General features: G+C 41.7%; 1 protein-coding gene across 7 annotated transcripts in view; it reads right to left on the reverse strand.

The window, feature by feature from the left end:
* LOC128700465 (UDP-glycosyltransferase UGT5) overlaps positions 1–18,595 on the reverse strand; it is an 86,817-nt gene that overhangs the window by 64,632 nt on the left and 3,590 nt on the right. For 6 of the 7 annotated variants that reach the window (XM_053793690.2, XM_053793689.1, XM_053793687.1 and 3 more), the window contains exon 2: positions 7,940–8,110. The exons of the other annotated variant lie outside the window; for it this stretch is intronic. In XM_053793690.2, the coding sequence (XP_053649665.1) occupies positions 7,940–8,110 (171 nt within the window). The remainder of the gene's footprint in view (positions 1–7,939; positions 8,111–18,595) is intronic. 7 annotated transcript variants of the gene reach the window in all.

Genomic DNA, 18,595 nt, shown 5'->3' on the forward strand with positions numbered 1-18,595 from the left:
GGCATAACACAAGGCACAAAACACTCTTTGATATCCGTCATGTCCGTCTCACTCTATGCAAAAATGCAATACACATAAAGGGTCCCACGATTTGGAATTTATTGCCTGAACCAGCAAAATGTCTCCTGCCTTTAAACAAAACAGGCAGAAAAGATACATGATATACCTGGAAAATCCTAGAGGGATTAGTACCAAATCTGCACCCGAAAATTACTCCCTACGAAACCAAAAGACTCGGCAGGCGGTATAACATCCTACCAATGAAAAGCAGTGGCGCCACGAGTAGCTAAATGACAACACAATAAGTGTCAGGGGCCAAAGACTGTTCAACTGCTTCCCAGCATACTTAAGGTGGATTACCAATAGGCCACTGGGTGTCTTCAAGAAGGTGCTGAACAGGCACCGGGCTGTGGTTCGTACATTAGTCTATGAGCAGCCTGCAGTAACAGCCTGGTTGATCAGGCCCTGATCTACCACAAGGCCTGGTCACAGACCGAGCCACGGGGGCGTTGACCCCCGAACCCCTCTCCAGGTATACTACAGGTAGAACGTGCAGCAGAAGGTTGTTCATATTGGAGGATGGGTACGGCAGAAAAAGGAGTTGTTGGTGGGGTGATGAGGTAAAACGAGTGATAAGAGAGAAAAAGTTAGCATATGAAAGGTTTTTATGAAACAGAAAATAGAGGTTAGGAGAGTGGTAAGAAAAAAGCCATGGAAAAGGAGGAGTTTGAGCCTATGGTGAGTCATAAGACTCCAGGCTACTATGTAAGCCACTGGGCCCGCTGACTATAAGAGTCATCCAACTAGGTATATTTATACACCATGAGGAGGTTATCATGGGCACCACTGTGATTACAAAGGCAAATTTTTGTAGATGAATCTTCCACGAGCGTGTCTGTGGCAGGCTCTAGCTCAAGTCACACGATTGCAAACAAGTCGCGGAACAGGTGTGCTTGAACGCTGGAGGGAGATTCATCTGTAAAAACATGCATTTGTGGTAACAGTGGCAGCCCATGCTAACTTTCCTATGATGTATAGCAATATACCTAGTTAACGAATCTTAGTGTATTAATGTTGGTAGAATTACCGACAATATGTTAAGTAAAAGGACACAAGTGCAACTAATGCACCATTTTATTGTGGCAACGTTTCGCTCTCCAGGATCTTTGTCAAGCTGTTACAAACTATTCATGGACACTGTACATGGACACAGTGCGTATATATAGGCTTTCGTGTAAGGCACAATATAATCTTGGTAGTAATACTAGAAATACTAGTAGTTGTAATACTTGTAGTAGGAGTAATAGTAATACTTGTGATAGTGATAGTAGTTGTAATTGTAGAAGTATCAATAGCAGTTACTATGTGATGGTAGGGTTTATTGTCTTGAGGAGAGTTCTTGCTAATGCTTCATGAATAATGAAGCTGCCTTTGTTTTGCTTATCTGTGTTAGAAAAAGCGATTAATGATGATTCAAGGCATTTACGTCTGCGGAAATTAGGTTCTTTAATCACTAGTCGGGCGTCGCTCTGGCCTAGATTATTGGTATTCACTCGCCATCGGCTCAAAACCCACCGATATCGTGATTTGTTTACAATTGTGTTATTATGAAATCGTGAGTTAGAGTGCTAACAGAAAGTAAAAAAAAAAGAGAATGGGTAAGATGCTGTCAACAGATTTTGTGGAGAATTAGAAAAAAAAAATTAGAGAGAATAAAAAAGTTGAGAAATCCTAGGGAACGAATGGATTTGACGGTTAAAGCAGAAGAGGAGAGATATTAGATTGCGCTTTGGAGGTATTAGAAAGGAGGGAATATTTTGAGCAACTGTTAAATGTTGATGAAAAGAGGGGATGTTGTGATTTTATGCATGGGCCAGGGAGATATAACATTTTTTAGGAGTGAGAAAGAACCAGATGAGAGTGTGGCAAAGGTGCGTGAGGCTCTGCAGATGTCTGAGGGCAATGTGTGGTGTGAATATTAATCAGAGAATTCGTAGCTAGGAGATTAAGAGGGGCGAGATTACGAAACATATTACCAAGAGGGCTGTAGACGGGTTGTTGAGGTGGCTCGGATATTCAGAGAGCATGGAACAAAATAAAATTACTTGCAGCGTATAAATCTGTAGTGGAGGAAATGAGAGGTAGGGATCATTCAGTGAAAGGTTGGACGGATTGGATCAATAATGTTTTGTATGTAAAGGGCAACCAGCAACAACGAGCAATCGTATGTGTGCGTTTTAGATAGGAATGTAGGCAAATGATTTTAATGACTTGACATGTTTCTGGAGTATAAACAAAGTAGCAATTATGAAAGGATTCAGGGAAACCGGTTCGACTTCCTCGAGTTCTGGAGGTGTCGAGTGCCTGCAGTCTGAAAGACGGTTCTGATTATTTACAGTGATGAGGTAATGGTGATATTTTTTTTTTTTTTGTATTTTTGGGTTACCCTACACCACTAGGAGACGTGTGTGCAGGGTTGAGGTGTTGAAAAAACGTTCATTAGTTGTTGTCCAGCTAAAAATCATGGAGGATAGGTATGTGAACATTAATGTTGGATAATGGACTGTAGAGTGAATATTAGTGCTGGATAGTGGACAGTTAGAGTGAATATTACTGCTAGATAGTGGACAGTAGAGTGAATATTAGTGTTGGATAGTGAACAGTATAGTGAATATTAGTGTTGGATAGTAGACAGCAGAGTGAATATTAGTGTTGGATAGTAGACAGCAGAGTGAATATTAGTGCTGGATAGTGGACAGCAGAGTGAACATTAGTGATGAACAGTGAACAGTATAGTGAATATTAGTGTTGGATAGTAGACAGTAGAGTGAATATTAGTGCTGGATAGTGGACAGAAGAGTAAATATTACTGCTGGATAGTGGACAGTAGAGTGAATATTAGTGATGAACAGTGGACAGTAGAGTGAATATTAGTGATGAATAGTGAACAGTATAGTGAATATTAGTGATGAATAGTAGACAATAGAGTGAATATTAGTGCTGGATAGTGGACAGTAGAGTGAATATTAGTGATGGATAGTGGACAGCAGAATGAACATTAGTGATGAACAGTGAACAGTATAGCGAATATTAGTGTTGGATAGTAGACAGTAGAGTGAATATTAGTGCTCGATAGTGGACAGTAGAGTGAATATTAGTGCTCGATAGTGGACAGTAGAGTGAATATTAGTGATGAATAGTAGACAATAAAGTGAATATTAGTGCTGTATAGTGGACAGTAGAGTGAACATTAGTGCTGGATAGTGGGCAGTAGAGTGAACATTAGTGCTGGATAGTGGGCAGAAGAGTGAACATTAGTGCTGGATAGTGGACAGCAGAGTGAACATTAGTGCTGGATAGTGGGCAGAAGAATGAACATTAGTGCTGGATAGTGGACAGCAGAGAGAACATTAGTGCTGGATAGTGGACAGCAGAGTGAATATTAGTGCTAGATAGAGGACAGAAGAGTAAATATTACTGCTGGATAGTGGAGAGTAGAGTGAATATTAGTGATGAATAGTGGACAGTAGAGTGAATATTAGTGATGAATAGTGAACAGTATAGTGAATATTAGTGTTGCATAGTAGACAGTAGAGTGAATAATAGTGCTGGATAGTAGACAGTAGAGTGAATATTAGTGATAAATAGTAGACAATGGAGTGAATATTAGTGCTGGATAGTGGACAGTAGAGTGAATATTAGTGCTGGATAGTGGACAGTGGAGTGAATATTAGTGCTGGATAGTGGGCAGTAGAGTGAACAGTAGTGATGAATAGAAGATAGAGTGAATATTAGTGCTGGATAGTGGACAGTAGAGTGAACATTAGTGCTGGATAGTGGACAGCAGAGTGAACAACAGTGCTGGATAGTGGACAAGCAGAGTGAACATTAGTGCTGGATAGTGGACAGCAGAGTGAACATTAGTGCTGGATAGTGGACAGCAGAGTGAACATTAGTGCTGGATAGTGGACAGCAGAGTGAACAACAGTGCTGGATAGTGGACAGCAGAGTGAACAACAGTGCTGGATAGTGGACAGCAGAGTGAACATTAGTGCTGGATAGTGGACAGGAGAGTGAACATTATTGCTGGATAGTGGACAGCAGAGTGAATATTAGTGCTGGATAGTGGACAGCAGAGTGAACATTAGTGCTGGATACTGGGCAGCAGAGTGAACAATAGTGCTGGATAGTGGACAGCAGAGTGAACATTAGTGCTGGATAGTGGATAGCAGAGTAAATATAAGTGCTGGATAGTGGACAGCAGAGTGAACATTATTGCTGGATAGTGGACAGCAGAGTGAATATTAGTGCTGGATAGTGGACAGCAGAGTGAACATTATTGCTGGATAGTGGACAGCAGAGTGAATATTAGTGCTGGATAGTGGACAGCAGAGTGAACATTAGTGCTGGATAGTGGACAGCAGAGTGAATATTAGTGCTGGATAGTGGACAGCAGAGTGAACATTAGTGCTGGATAGTGGACAGCAGAGTGAACATTAGTGCTGGATAGTGGACAGCAGAGTGAACATTAGTGCTGGATAGTGGACAGCAGAGTGAACATTAGTGCTGGATAGTGGACAGCAGAGTGAACGTTAGTGCTGGATAGTGGATAGCAGAGTAAATATAAGTGCTGGATAGTGGACAGCAGAGTGAACATAAGTGCTGGATAGTGGACAGCAGAGTGAACATAAGTGCTGGATAGTGGACAGCAGAGTGAACATTAGTGCTGGATAGTGGACAGCAGAGTGAACATTGGTGCTGGATACTGGACAGCAGAGTGAACATTAGTGCTGGATAGTGGATAGCAGAGTAAATATAAGTGCTGGATAGTGGACAGCAGAGTGAACATAAGTGCTGGATAGTGGACAGCAGAGTGAACATTAGTGCTGGATAGTGGACAGCAGAGTGAACATTAGTGCTGGATAGTGGACAGCAGAGTGAACATTAGTGCTGGATAGTGGACAGCAGAGTGAACGTTAGTGCTGGATAGTGGACAGCAGAGTGAACATTAGTGCTGGATAGTGGACAGCAGAGTGAACATTAGTGCTTGATACTGGACAGCAGAGTGAACATTAGTGCTGGATAGTGGACAGCAGAGTGAACATTAGTGCTGGATACTGGACAGCAGAGTGAACATTAGTGCTGGATAGTGGACAGCAGAGTGAACATTAGTGCTGGATAGTGGACAGCAGAGTGAACGTAAGTGCTGGATAGTGGACAGCAGAGTGAACATTAGTGCTGGATAGTGGACAGCAGAGTGAACATAAGTGCTGCATAGTGGACAGCAGAGTGAACATTAGTGCTGGATAGTGGACAGCAGAGTGAACATTAGTTCTGGATACTGGACAGCAGAGTCAACATAAGTGCTGGATAGTGGACAGCAGAGTGAACATTAGTGCTGGATAGTGGACAGCAGAGTGAACATAAGTGCTGGATAGTGGACAGCAGAGTGAACGTAAGTGCTGGATAGTGGACAGCAGAGTGAACATTAGTGCTGGATAGTGGACAGCAGAGTGAACATAAGTGCTGGATAGTGGACAGCAGAGTGAACATTAGTGCTGGATAGTGGACAGCAGAGTGAACATTTGTGCTGGATAGTGGATAGCAGAGTAAATATAAGTGCTGGATAGTGGACAGCAGAGTGAACATTAGTGCTGGATAGTGGACAGCAGAGTGAATATTAGTGCTAGATAGTGGACAGCAGAGTGAACATTAGTGCTGTATTGTGGACAGCAGAGTGAACATTAGTGCTGGATAGTGGACAGCAGAGTGAACATTAGTGCTGGATACTGGACAGCAGAGTGAACGTTAGTGCTGGATACTGGACAGCAGAGTGAACATTAGTGCTGGATAGTGGATAGCAGAGTGAACATTAGTGCTGGATACTGGACAGCAGAGTGAACATTAGTGCTGGATACTGGACAGCAGAGTGAACATTAGTGCTGGATACTGGACAGCAGAGTGAACATTAGTGCTGGATAGTGGACAGCAGAGTGAACATTAGTGCTGGATAGTGGACAGCAGAGTGAACATTAGTGCTGGATACTGGACAGCAGAGTGAACATTAGTGCTGGATACTGGACAGCAGAGTGAACATTAGTGCTGGATAGTGGACAGCAGAGTGAACATTAGTGCTGGATAGTGGACAACAGAGTGAACAACAGTGCTGGATAGTGGACAGCAGAATGAACATTAGTGCTGGATAGTGGACAGCAGAGTGAACATTAGTGCTGGATAGTGGACAGCAGAGTTAACATTAGTGCTGGATAGTGGACAGCAGAGTGAACATTAGTGCTGGATAGTGGGCAGTAGAGTGAACATTAGTGCTGGATAGTGGACAGCAGAGTGAACATTAGTGCTGGATAGTGGACAGCAGAGTGAACATTAGTGCTGGATAGTGGGCAGTAGAGTGAACATTAGTGCTGGATAGTGGGCAGTAGAGTGAACATTAGTGCTGGATAGTGGACAGCAGAGTTAACATTAGTGCTGGATAGTGGACAGCAGAGTGAACATTAGTGCTGGATAGTGGACAGCAGAGTGAACAACAGTGCTGGATAGTGGACAGCAGAGTGAACAACAGTGCTGGATAGTGGACAGCAGAGTGAACAACAGTGCTGGATAGTGGACAGCAGAGTGAACAACAGTGCTGGATAGTGGACAGCAGAGTGAACAACAGTGCTGGATAGTGGACAGCAGAGTGAACAACAGTGCTGGATAGTGGACAGCAGAGTGAACAACAGTGCTGGATAGTGGACAGCAGAGTGAACATTAGTGCTGGATAGTGGACAGCAGAGTGAACATTAGTGCTGATTCAAATAGGAAAATAAATAATAAAATAAATATGAGTGGTAGAGAGAGAAAATTAAGGAAAACTCGAGTACTTGTGAAAACAAAATAAGTCAGATTTAGTGGTTGAAAAAATTGTAGTATTTAATTAAAATATTGTTTAGGGTCCTTCCGTGACGTTTTTTTTTAATGTTTTTCTTTCCACTTTTTTTTTACGAAGGCCTTTTGTAGCTTTTTTTGTTTTGTTGTTCTACTATAGATTTTTCATATTTCTACCGTGACTTTTTTTTATTCCTACTGTGAATTTTGAAATTTATAACCTGACTTTGTATATTCCTGTTGCGAATTTTTAAATTCCTACCGTGATTCTGGATATTCCTGCTGTGGCTTTGGATATTCCGACTGTGACTTTGGATATTCCTGTGACTTTGGATATTCCTGCTGTGACTTTGGATATTCCGACTGTGACTTTGGATATTCCTGTGACTTTGGATATTCCTGCTGTGGCTTCAGATGTTCCTTCTGTGACTTTGGATTTCCTACTGTGAATTTGCATATTCCTACTGTGACTTTGCATATTCTTAGTGCGAATTTTGATATTCCAACTCTGACTTTGGATGTTTTTACTGTGACTTCGGATATTCCTACTGTAACTTTTGAATATTCCTACAGCGACTTTTGATATTCGTACCATGACTGATATTCCTTTTGCAATTTTTTATATTCCTAATATTGCTTTTCATATTCGTATTGCAGTGTCCATTTTTAATCTCGATTTTATTTTTTACTCTAATCATCTGTTGTTGCTGTCACTATAGATTTGTACCTCATCTTTCACTAGCATCCTCTGGAGTTTGTATTCTCACTATTTTAATACCTCCTCTTTCTTGGTTAATAATTTGTCCATTGTACCACCAATGACACAGTGAACTACCGTTTATTTCTTCATGTTAGTTTTTCTTAGATGTACAGTACAACGGTATCACCCTTAGTGCTTAGAAAAATTTTAGGAATAAATTTATGAATTAAAAATATATATTATAAACACGCGAATGACTTAAATAAATATAATATTTAGGTCAGTAATTAATTTTCGATATTAATGTCCAGTGATTTTAAACTCTATTAAGAAGACAAGATGAATGAGGGTTACCTTGTGGCCACGCTCGGCCAGTGCCTCAGCGAGTGGCATGAATACGTTCCTGTGACTCCTGGAGCCGACGGGAAGGAGCATTAGGATCTTGTAGGACCTCTCAGGAGACAGCTTGCCTGCAGCGCTTCCTACCACAGCCGCCACCACCGCACAATAAATCATTAACTTCATCTGCAAACAGTAAGAGTCAAATTGATTTTACTTAAGTAATGTTTCACTCGGAGGTCTGATATTACGAATAATTGAGAACGCACTTGCTTAAAAGTACCAGGAGTAACTTTTAAATATGTTAGATATATGTATCTTTGGAAGTAACTTGCTGTGTCTAGAACTTGCCGAGCATCACCCACAGGTCCTAAACTCTTCTGCTAGCATTATTGCTACTATTAAAGCTTAGAATGTTACTAATAACCATTTACTAGCACCACCGCTCTCGTTTTCGCTCTCATGCTGAGGCTTGCGATTAGCTTCTCTGGTCAACACAACAAATAACAGATTAATTAACAGTGATTGACGAGCAGCGCTGAGATAGAGAGGGAAGATAGTGCATATTTCTTGTGCACTACATACGAGGAAAGTTTTTTAATTACATTACATTATGCCTGTAATGTGGGGGTAAACAACGAATAAAGAAATGTTTATCTTGAAAATTTTGAGGTCTAGGAGCTCTAGGAATAAAGAAATTCTCGCTTTCATCTATTTGCCTAGGCTTGTCCTACATCAGTGGTCCTACATCAGTGGTCCTACATCAGTGGTCCTACATCAGTGGTCCTACATCAGTGGTCCTACATCAGTGGTCCTACATCAGTGGTCCTACATCAGTGGTCCTACAAACAGTGGTCGTTTTGCTCGCTTATCCATTAAAAAACCGACTGAATTGAGCCTCGGTCTGATAAATTAAGGCTTCAGGTAATCTACAGTAGCAAAGCAGCAGCACAACATTGGAAGATGAGTCAAGGAGACGCAAACATTTTAATATCACTACACTGGTACGATTCTTCAAACATGACGACCCATACTCATCACTCAGAATAAATTTCTGAATGTTTCTCATATGCATAAAATATTTTCGTTTTATATTGTTTTAGATGTGTGGTAGTTTATTTTCTTGTAAGAAAGTATATTTAACGTCAGATTAGGCGAAACTCGTCTGGTAGCGATGTGACACCGTGAACTGAATCAGCACATTTTTAGGAGTGAGAGGAGGCTGGTAAAGCCTGCCAGCAGTATGTGGGGAAAAGTACGTGCGAGTTGTTATGTATGACTGTAATGTGGGTTTTTTTTTTTTTTTTTTTTTTTATTCGCCGGTATTCTCCCTGCCCGGGTCTTTTCCAAGTAGTGGTACCCGGCCTTGGCTCCCTATCTGGGGAGTGTCTCGAGAACACTCAGGAGGGAGAGATATATCATAATCTACACTTGGAAAATCTTGGAAGGAATGGTCCCAAATCTGCACACAGAAATCACTCCCTACGAAAGTAAAAGACTGGGCAGGCGATGCAAAATGCCGCCAATAAAAAGTAGGGGCGCCATTGGTACACTAAGAGAAAACACCATAAGTGTCCGGGGCCCATAACTGTTCAACAGCCTCCCATCAAGCATTAGGGGAATTGCCAATAAACCCCTGGCTGCCTTCAAGAGAGAGCTGGACAGATACTTAAAGTCGGTGCCGGATCAGCCGGGCTGTGGCTCGTACGTCGGACTGCGTGCGGCCAGCAGTAACAGCCTAGTTGATCAGGCCCTGATCCATCGGGAGGCCTGGTCATGGACCGGGCCGCGGGGGCGTTGATCCCCGGAATAACCTCCAGGTAACCTCCAGGTATGGGAGGAGGTACAGTACCTCCTCATCTTTGGGACCAAGTGTCCCCAGGCCTAGCCACATTCCCCGCCCTCACGGGGCTCGTAGGGAGAAGCTAGGCCTCTGGTCTGCCATCTACCCCGCCTCAAAGGGGCTCGTGGGGATGGCAGTCTTATGAGCTGCAGATGGTAGCAAGCTCAGCCCTCTCTTGACCTTCTAATGTGGGTTGTTTGTGTGTGGGTGAGGCAGTTATTGATGAATGCTGACGCTAGCAGTGCCGACTTGCTCCTCGCCTCGCTGCTGTCTCTGGGGTGGAAGGTGATGTGTGGGGCTGGGGACTTCGAAAGTTACTTGCTACCCAGCTCTTTGACGAGTCTAAGTCTTTGTTCTGTGAAATTACTGATGTCTTATTTTTACCTCTATAACAGTCTTAATCTGTGGAACCATTGATTTCAATTTAACGCTAGAGAACGTGTTGATTTTAGTTACTCATCTATTAAGCCTTTAGTACACAAATAACCCGCACATAGGACAGAGTAGCTTATTTTGTGTGATTTTGTAAATGGTTCAAGTCGGACCGAAACGTCGTCGTAAGCTCCTCTCTTCTATTTGCGGTTATTTGTGTATTGTTCTAGTCACGGATTGTGCCTTTTTGTTCGATATTAAGTGTCCAGGTTACTGATTGAGCTACTTATGTTAATAACCATTGTGTGTGTGTGTGTGTGTGTGTGTGTGTGTGTGTGTGTGTGTGTGTGTGTGTGTGTGTGTGTGCTCTGATAACCCCTTGCCGTCGGCCGTGTGTTTTGATCGCTAGCTCGATCAAAACACACGGCCTAACGAAGAGAAGCACACACCATTTATGGAGAGCTACAACATATGAGTGTGGGCCTATGTCATTCTGTGAGCTGTTTCTTCTGTACCCATTTGTCACTGATAACCTCCGTCACTCCAGCCAGCCTGGTTCACCTCTTCTTAAAACCACTCACTCAAGCCTGTGTGATGTCCTTCACTACACCGTGATCGCAGTGCAACTTGTTAGGGCGGGTGCCTCTTATACAACAGGTGTCTGTTTTAAGTGTATGATGGTGAGAATCAATTGCTATTTCTGTGAGTATGCAATTCATGTAACATTCGATTTCCGTGGATCAGAACCACTCTGCATTACCAGCACTTCTCTACCACCTTATAATTTTCAAAAAAATATGGATGGGTTCTATATAATGTTAGGGCCACTTCAATTACAGTGCTCTAACTGTAAGTGATATCTTAGCAAAGAGTATCCGAGTCAATGGAATATAAGAGAGTTTTAAAAAGATAACAGTAGATTAATCACTGTAATTTAACATGGAGTTTTGATAAGGATAAATAAAATACGATTCCAGAATTTCGTTCCGTATAATAATGTAAACTGGAGGGCACTATACTTGTCAAGGAAGACCTGTACTTGTCAAGGAAGACCTGTACTCGAGGAAGACCTGTACTTGTCAAGGAAGACTTGTACTCAAGGAAGAGCTGTACTTGTCAAGGAAGACCTGTACTCGAGGAAGACCTGTACTTGTCAAGGAAGACTTGTACTCAAGGAAGAGCTGTACTTGTCAAGGAAGACTTGTACTCAAGGAAGATCTGTATTCAAGGAAGACCTGTACTCAAGGAAGACCTGTACTTGTAAAGGAAGACCTGTACTCAAGGAAGGTATTTACTCAAGGAAGATGTGTACTCAAGGAAGACCTATACTCAAGAAAGATCTGTACTTGTCAATGAAGACCTGTACTCAAGGAGGACCTTTACTCAAGGATGATCTGTACTCAAGGAAGACCTGTACTCAAGGAAGACCTGTGCTTGTCAAGGAAGACTTGTACTCAAGGAAGACCTGTGCTTGTCAAGGAAGACTTGTACTCAAGGAAGACCTGTGCTTGTCAAGGAAGATCTGTACTCAAGGAATACCTGTACTCAAGGAAGACCTGTACTCAAGGAAGATCTGTACTCAAGGAATACCTGTACTCAAGGAAGACTTGTACTCAAGGAAGACTTATACTCAAGGAAGATCTGTACTCAAGGAATACCTGTACTCAAGGAAGACCTGTACTCAAGGAAGATCTGTACTCAAGGAACACCTGTACTCAAGGACGACCTTTCAAGCGGCTAGAGCTTTGATCATCTTTGCAAGGAATATCATCATCCTTAACAATGCAAGATACACTCCATGTATACTTTTCAACTTAAAGTCGTCGTAATGGGAACCAACAACTGGTCTGTCAGTACTGATCCTTCCTTCTACTCATCACCAGTACTGACAACACAGTACTGACCACAAACAGTACCGGCCACACAGTACTGACAACACAGTACTGACCACATACAGTACCGGCCACACAGTACTGACAACACAGTACTGACCACAAACAGTACCGGCCACACAGTACTGACAACACAGTACTGACCACAAACAGTACCGGCCACACAGTACTGACAACACAGTACTGACCACATACAGTACCAGCCACACAGTACTGACAACACAGTACTGACCACAAACAGTACCGGCCACACAGTACTGACAACACAGTACTGACCACATACAGTACCGGCCACACAGTACTGACAACACAGTACTGACCACATACAGTACCGGCCACACAGTACTGACAAAACACAATACCGACCACACACAGTACCAGCCACGCACAGTACCAACCACGCACAGTACTGATCACACAGTACTGACCACACACAGTACCAACCACGCACAGTACTGACCACACAGTACTGACCACACACAGAACTGACCAAACACAATACCGACCACACAGTACTGACCACACGCTGTACTGACCAAACACAATACCGACCACACAGTACTGACCACACGCTGTACTGACCACACACAGTACTGATCACTCACAGTACTGGCCACTCGCAATACTGACCACTCCTAAAGCTGACCACTCCTAGTACTGACCACTCTCAGAACCGACCACTCCCACTACTGACCAATCCCAGTATTGAACACCCACAATACTAACCACTCCCAGTACTGACCAAGCCCAGTACTATCTAATCCCAGTACTGACCACACACAGTATTGACCACACACAGTACGGACCACACAGTACTGACCACACACAGTACTGACCACACACGATACTGATCACTCCCAGTACTGATTACACAGAGTATTGACCAAGCAGAGTATTGACCACACAGAGTACTGACCACTCCCAGTTCTGACCACACAGAGTACTGACCACTCCCAGTTCTGACCACTCCCAGTACTCACTACTCTGGGTACTGACTACTCCTAGCACTGACCACTCCCAGAATTGACCAATCCCAGTACTGACTACTCCCAGTACTGACCACTCCCAGTACTGACCACTCCCAGTACTGACCACTCCTAGTACTGACAACTCCTAGTACTGACCACTCCTAGTACTGACCACGCCTAGTACTGACCACTCTCAGATCCGACCACTCCCAGTACTGACCAATCTCAGCATTGACTACTCACAGTACTGATAAAACGCAGTACTGGTTAATTCCAGTACTGACCACACTGAGCACTGATCACACACAGTACTGACCACACACAGTATTGACCACACACAGTACTGATCATTCTCCGTACCGACCACTCCCAGTTCCAACTTCACAAAGTACTCTCTATTTCCAGTACCAACCACATACAGTACCGGCCACTCCCAGAAGCATCCACACACAGTACTGACTTTTCCCAGTACCATTCACACACTGTACTGACCGCTCCCACTACTCGCCACTTCCAGTACCAACCACACAGTATTAACCATCCTTATAAGAACATAAGAAAGAGGGAACACTGCAACAGGCCTACTGACCCATGCAGAGCAGGTCCATGCCCCTCCCGGATAAGACCAATAACCCCCCCCCCCTGGATTAGCCCAATGACCCACCCAGTCTGGTCACCTAAACTCAAGGAAGGAGCACTGCACCAGACCCAGCAGCACAAGCTAGCCAGATCCAACTCAGCAAATTGTGACCCTTTTTGCCCTTTTCCCCCACACTGGGCCAATCAAAATGATCTCCGGGGTGGAAGGTCCCAATTTTGGGGGTTTGAATCGGTCAGAGCCTCAGCTTTTATTGATATGTTTTTCGCGTCCTTCCCAAAAAATATTTTGGAACCAAACTTGGGGGGCCCATTCAATAAAAATACGATCTCATATTTTTTTTTCCCATCAGACTCTCTGCTGTCTTTTGTCAGCCTTTCCCTCCAGGAAAAATTTCCCCTCCTTTCCCGGGGCCCTGGTTTCCTGGCCCGGTGTGGACTCTTGGGCCTTTCAAATCCATATACCAATATCATATTAAAACAATTCCTCCTAAAACATTAGTGAGAAAAGTTAGTAAATTCTAAGGGGGAACCCTCTTTGGAAAACATTTGAAATTTTTAAATCAATCTTTGTCAAGATTACATTGCTTCGCAATTTTGTTCCAAAAATTTTTTCCATTTGGGGAAAAACTTTTGGTCAAAGTTTAAAGCCAGGTTTAACCTGCCTTTAAATGGAATTTTTTGCCATTTCCATTTCGGCACTATCCCCAGTTTTTGATATGTTAAAATTAGAAAGGGTATCTTTTCCCCTCTTTACATTCTTTTAACCCCCTTGAAAATTCATCAGGGCCTGAGATTTTTGGGTTTTAGTTTCTCTTTTTTCCTCGACCATGTCACAAATTCAGCAATCATACATAGTTTTATCATCTTTTTACATAATCTATTTTTCAAATATCCATATTTTCCTGGGTAAAAACTAAGGAGTATTTTAAATTTCCACATACCCTTATCATTGTCAGTATCTAAGGTTATTTTAAAATTGGGCCCAAAATTTTGTCCCTAATCTTTTCTTTTATTCTGAAAAAACCCTTTTTGGGTTAGTTTTTAAAATCACTTGCGACCTTCCTCTTCCCCCTCTTTGTTTTTCTTATTCCTTTCTTTTTTTCTCTCTTTAATTGAATTTTGATTTTTTAAACCAATCCCTCTTTTGATACCCTTATATTCTTTTTTTGACCAATGAGATGTTTTAATCTTTGTTCACCCATTTGGATTTTTTTTTAGATCTCTTTCCTCCTCAAAACAAAAGTTGTCTGGGCAGCTAAATATCTCTAAAAAAACTCTTGGCAACAAGCCCCTCCCAAAAATAGTCAGGACTCCCAATTTAAAAAAGGTAATTTTCAGTCTCTGAAGTCCCCAAAGAAAAACGGGACAGAGATTTGTTCCCTTTTATCTGGATAATTCATGATATAGAAACTAAGTATTTGTGATCATTTTCCACAAACTCATCTTCCTAAAGTTATTAATTAAATTTTTTTTGTAAAAACCAAGTCAACGACTTTCCCCTTAGCTGGTTCTTCACTCCTTTCAAAAAGCAACCCCTAATATAAAAGAAAGTCATAGACTCACATTTAATCATTTGCCCCAATCAATTTGACAAAATTAAAAATCTCCATTATCCCTTTTATATCTAAAAATTTATAATTTCGTCCATAACATTTCTGCCCCTATAAAGGTTTTGGGGGGCCTTTAAATCACCCCCAAAATTAATTTTCATCCTAAAACTGTGAAACAGATTCTGTGTTCGATTTTCTAATCTTATATCATGTCAAAGACAAAATTTAAATTTTCTCTGACTTCCCCACCCCACCCCCCTTTTTTATCAGTTAAGATTTTTAAAATTAGGGTTTTGCATTGAAGGTATATCTCTTTTTTTTGGTTAACCCGGGGTCTTGAATATTATATTCATTTTCAAATAATCTTAGCTCATCTATCTTATTTCTTGCCCCTACTATTTTTATAGAAACCAAAGGGGATGTCCTCTTCCCCCTCTCCCTTCTCTCTTTGTTTTTTATCAATTGTTTCCATTACTAGCAACTTTATTTTAATATTTTTTAAACATATCCCAGGGGATCCTGAAATCTGCTTTTTTTAAACCTAATGCTGCAGCCTGATTGTTTCCCAAACACCCTACCTCTAAAATCTTTCAGTTTAAATTCTAGACAAGTCTAAATTATTTAAATTTGAATTGGCTAATGCCCCTCCAACCCCAGAGAGACGCCCCATCCTTGCTTATCCCTTTGCAAAGGTGGTCCGGTTTTTAATGGAAAGGGATTTTGGGGTCCCTTTCGTACCTTCAGCCAGCAATTTATCCAATTTCCTGCATCCCTCCCTTACTTTTTTTCCCCAAATGCTACATTGACGGATCCCCCCCAGTCTAACTTCTTCTGGCTGCCTGTTTATCACGCTCCTCTCCTCCTTCCCCCTGTCATTACCCCAGCACTAAGACAGAAAAGGGGTTTTTCCCCTTACCCGCCAATATTATCAACCTGCTGTATGTCACCCCAAACCCGCTCCAGGAAAACCTCTGTCTGCCTTTTTTTCTCTGTTAAAAATGCGTCCATATATCTTACCTGGGGAAACACCTACTCTTAAAAAATTCTTTTGATTGCAGAGGAAACATGGTCCTTCATCCCCCCTAACCACTGGTATCTCGCCAGAATGAAATCGATTTCTTATTGCCACCACACACAGTTCAAACCCCCCGTGATCATCTCTTTACTGTGAAAAATCTGGCCCTTCAGTCTGATCTTTTCCCTTTTTCCCCCTGATGCTCAAAAAACTGATCCCCTCATTGCCACTCCTCGCCAACCCCCCATCTACCACCGGTTTCCCCCCCGTCCTGACCCCCTTTCTGACCCACCTCCCGACCACACCCAGTTCTACCCACAGTCCCCCCACCCCGTTCGACATATCAAAATTTACCACACCTATTCTGAAACCCCAGTCCTGAACACCCCATTTTTCCCCCCACTCCCCCCACCCCGTTCTGACCACCCCATTCTAACCACCCCGTTCTGCCACCCCGTTCTGACCACCAGTTCTCAAAACCCCGTCCGCCACACATTCTCCCCACATCCCGTTTACCCCCGTTCTCCCCCACCCCAGTTCTCCACCCCCAATTCTCCCCCCAGTCCCCACCCCGTCTGGCCCCAGTCCAAACCCCGTCCCACCCCCCAGTCCCCGCCCAGGGGATTGCCAACCCCTTTCCCACCCTTCCCCCGGTTTTCCTTCTAGTTTTAATTAATTCCTATGACCCTAAAAAGTAGTCGACAATGTTGTAGTGGTGACAAAAATTTAAATTTTTTTGGAATGGAAAAGATTTGTTTTTTTTCAAAATTTTCAACCCTTTAAAAAAAAAATGTGTCCATTAGGGTCCCCGACCCATTCTTTTATACATCTTATCCAAAATTGCACTCTTGCCTTTTTTGGGCCCTAAAAATTTCTCCCCGTATTTAAACTCAAGGGATGAACCCCTTTTTTATGGAGCATTTCCGAAAAAAGTCATGTCCCAGGGTACCCCCCCGTCCAAAACCCTAATTTTCATTGCAAACAGGTGTAAAAAAACCGCCCAATGCTCCTGGCGGGGAAACGAAAATTTTTTGAACGGAATTGCCCCAAATCGGTCTTTAAGTTGATATAAACACTAGATGTGTCTCAGTTGAAACGCTAGATCCCATAAACTTAACAGTCGCATTTTGATCATATAAACTCAACATATAAATTCAATCAACAATTACATTCCCAACTAATAAACTCAACAGTTACATTACTAACTAATACACTCAACAGCTACATTACCAACTAATAAATTCAATAGTTACATTCTCAGCTTATGAACTCAGCAGTTAAATTCCCAACTAATAAACTCATCAGTTACATTCGCAACTAATACTCCCAATAAACTTTCCCAACTTATAAATACAAGAGTTACATTCCCAACTAATGAATTCAACAGTTACATTCACAAATTGTAAATTCAACAGTTACAGTCCCAACATATAAACTCAACAGTTACATTCCCAACATATAAACTCAACAGTTACATTCCCAACATATAAACTCAACAGTTACATTCCCAACATATAAACTCAACAGTTACATTCCCAACATATAAACTCAACAGTTACATTCCCAACATATAAACTCAACAGTTACATTCCCAACTAATACACTCAAAAGTTACATTCCCAACTAATACACTGAACAATTACATTCCCAACTTATAAATTCAAAAGTTACATTCCCAACTAATACACTGAACAATTACATTCCCAACTTATAAATTCAACAGTTACATTCCCAACTAATACACTCAACAATTACATTCCCAACTTATAAATTCAACAGTTACATTCCCAACTAATACACTCAACAATTACATTCCCAACTTATAAATTCAACAGTTACATTCTCAACTTATAAATTCAACAGTTACATTCCCAACTAATACACTCAATAGTTACATTCTCAACTAATACACTGAACAGTTACATTCCCAACTTATAAATTCAACAGTTATATCCCAACATATAAACTAAATAGTTACATTCCCAACTTATAAATTCAACAGTTACATTCCCAACTAATACACTCAACAGTTACATTCCCAACATGTAAATTCAACAGTTACATTCCCAACATATAAACTAAACAGTTACATTCCCAACATATAAACTAAACAGTTACATTTCCAACTAATGCACTCAACAGTTACATTCCCAACATATAAACTCAACAGCTACATTCCCAACATATAAATTCAACAGTTGCATTCCCGACAAATAAACTCAGCAGTTACATTCCCAACTAATACACTCAACAGTTACATTCCTAACATATAAACTCAGCAGTTACATTCCCAACATATAAACTCAACAGTTACATTCCCAACATATAAACTCAACAGTTACATTCCCATTATATAAACTCAATAGTTACATTCCCAACATATAAACTTTTATTATTTAAAGTCAATCAGATGAGGTATTTACAAAAACCA

This window comes from Cherax quadricarinatus, chromosome 65 (assembly GCF_038502225.1).
Source record: "Cherax quadricarinatus isolate ZL_2023a chromosome 65, ASM3850222v1, whole genome shotgun sequence".
Classification (NCBI taxonomy): domain Eukaryota; kingdom Metazoa; phylum Arthropoda; class Malacostraca; order Decapoda; family Parastacidae; genus Cherax; species Cherax quadricarinatus.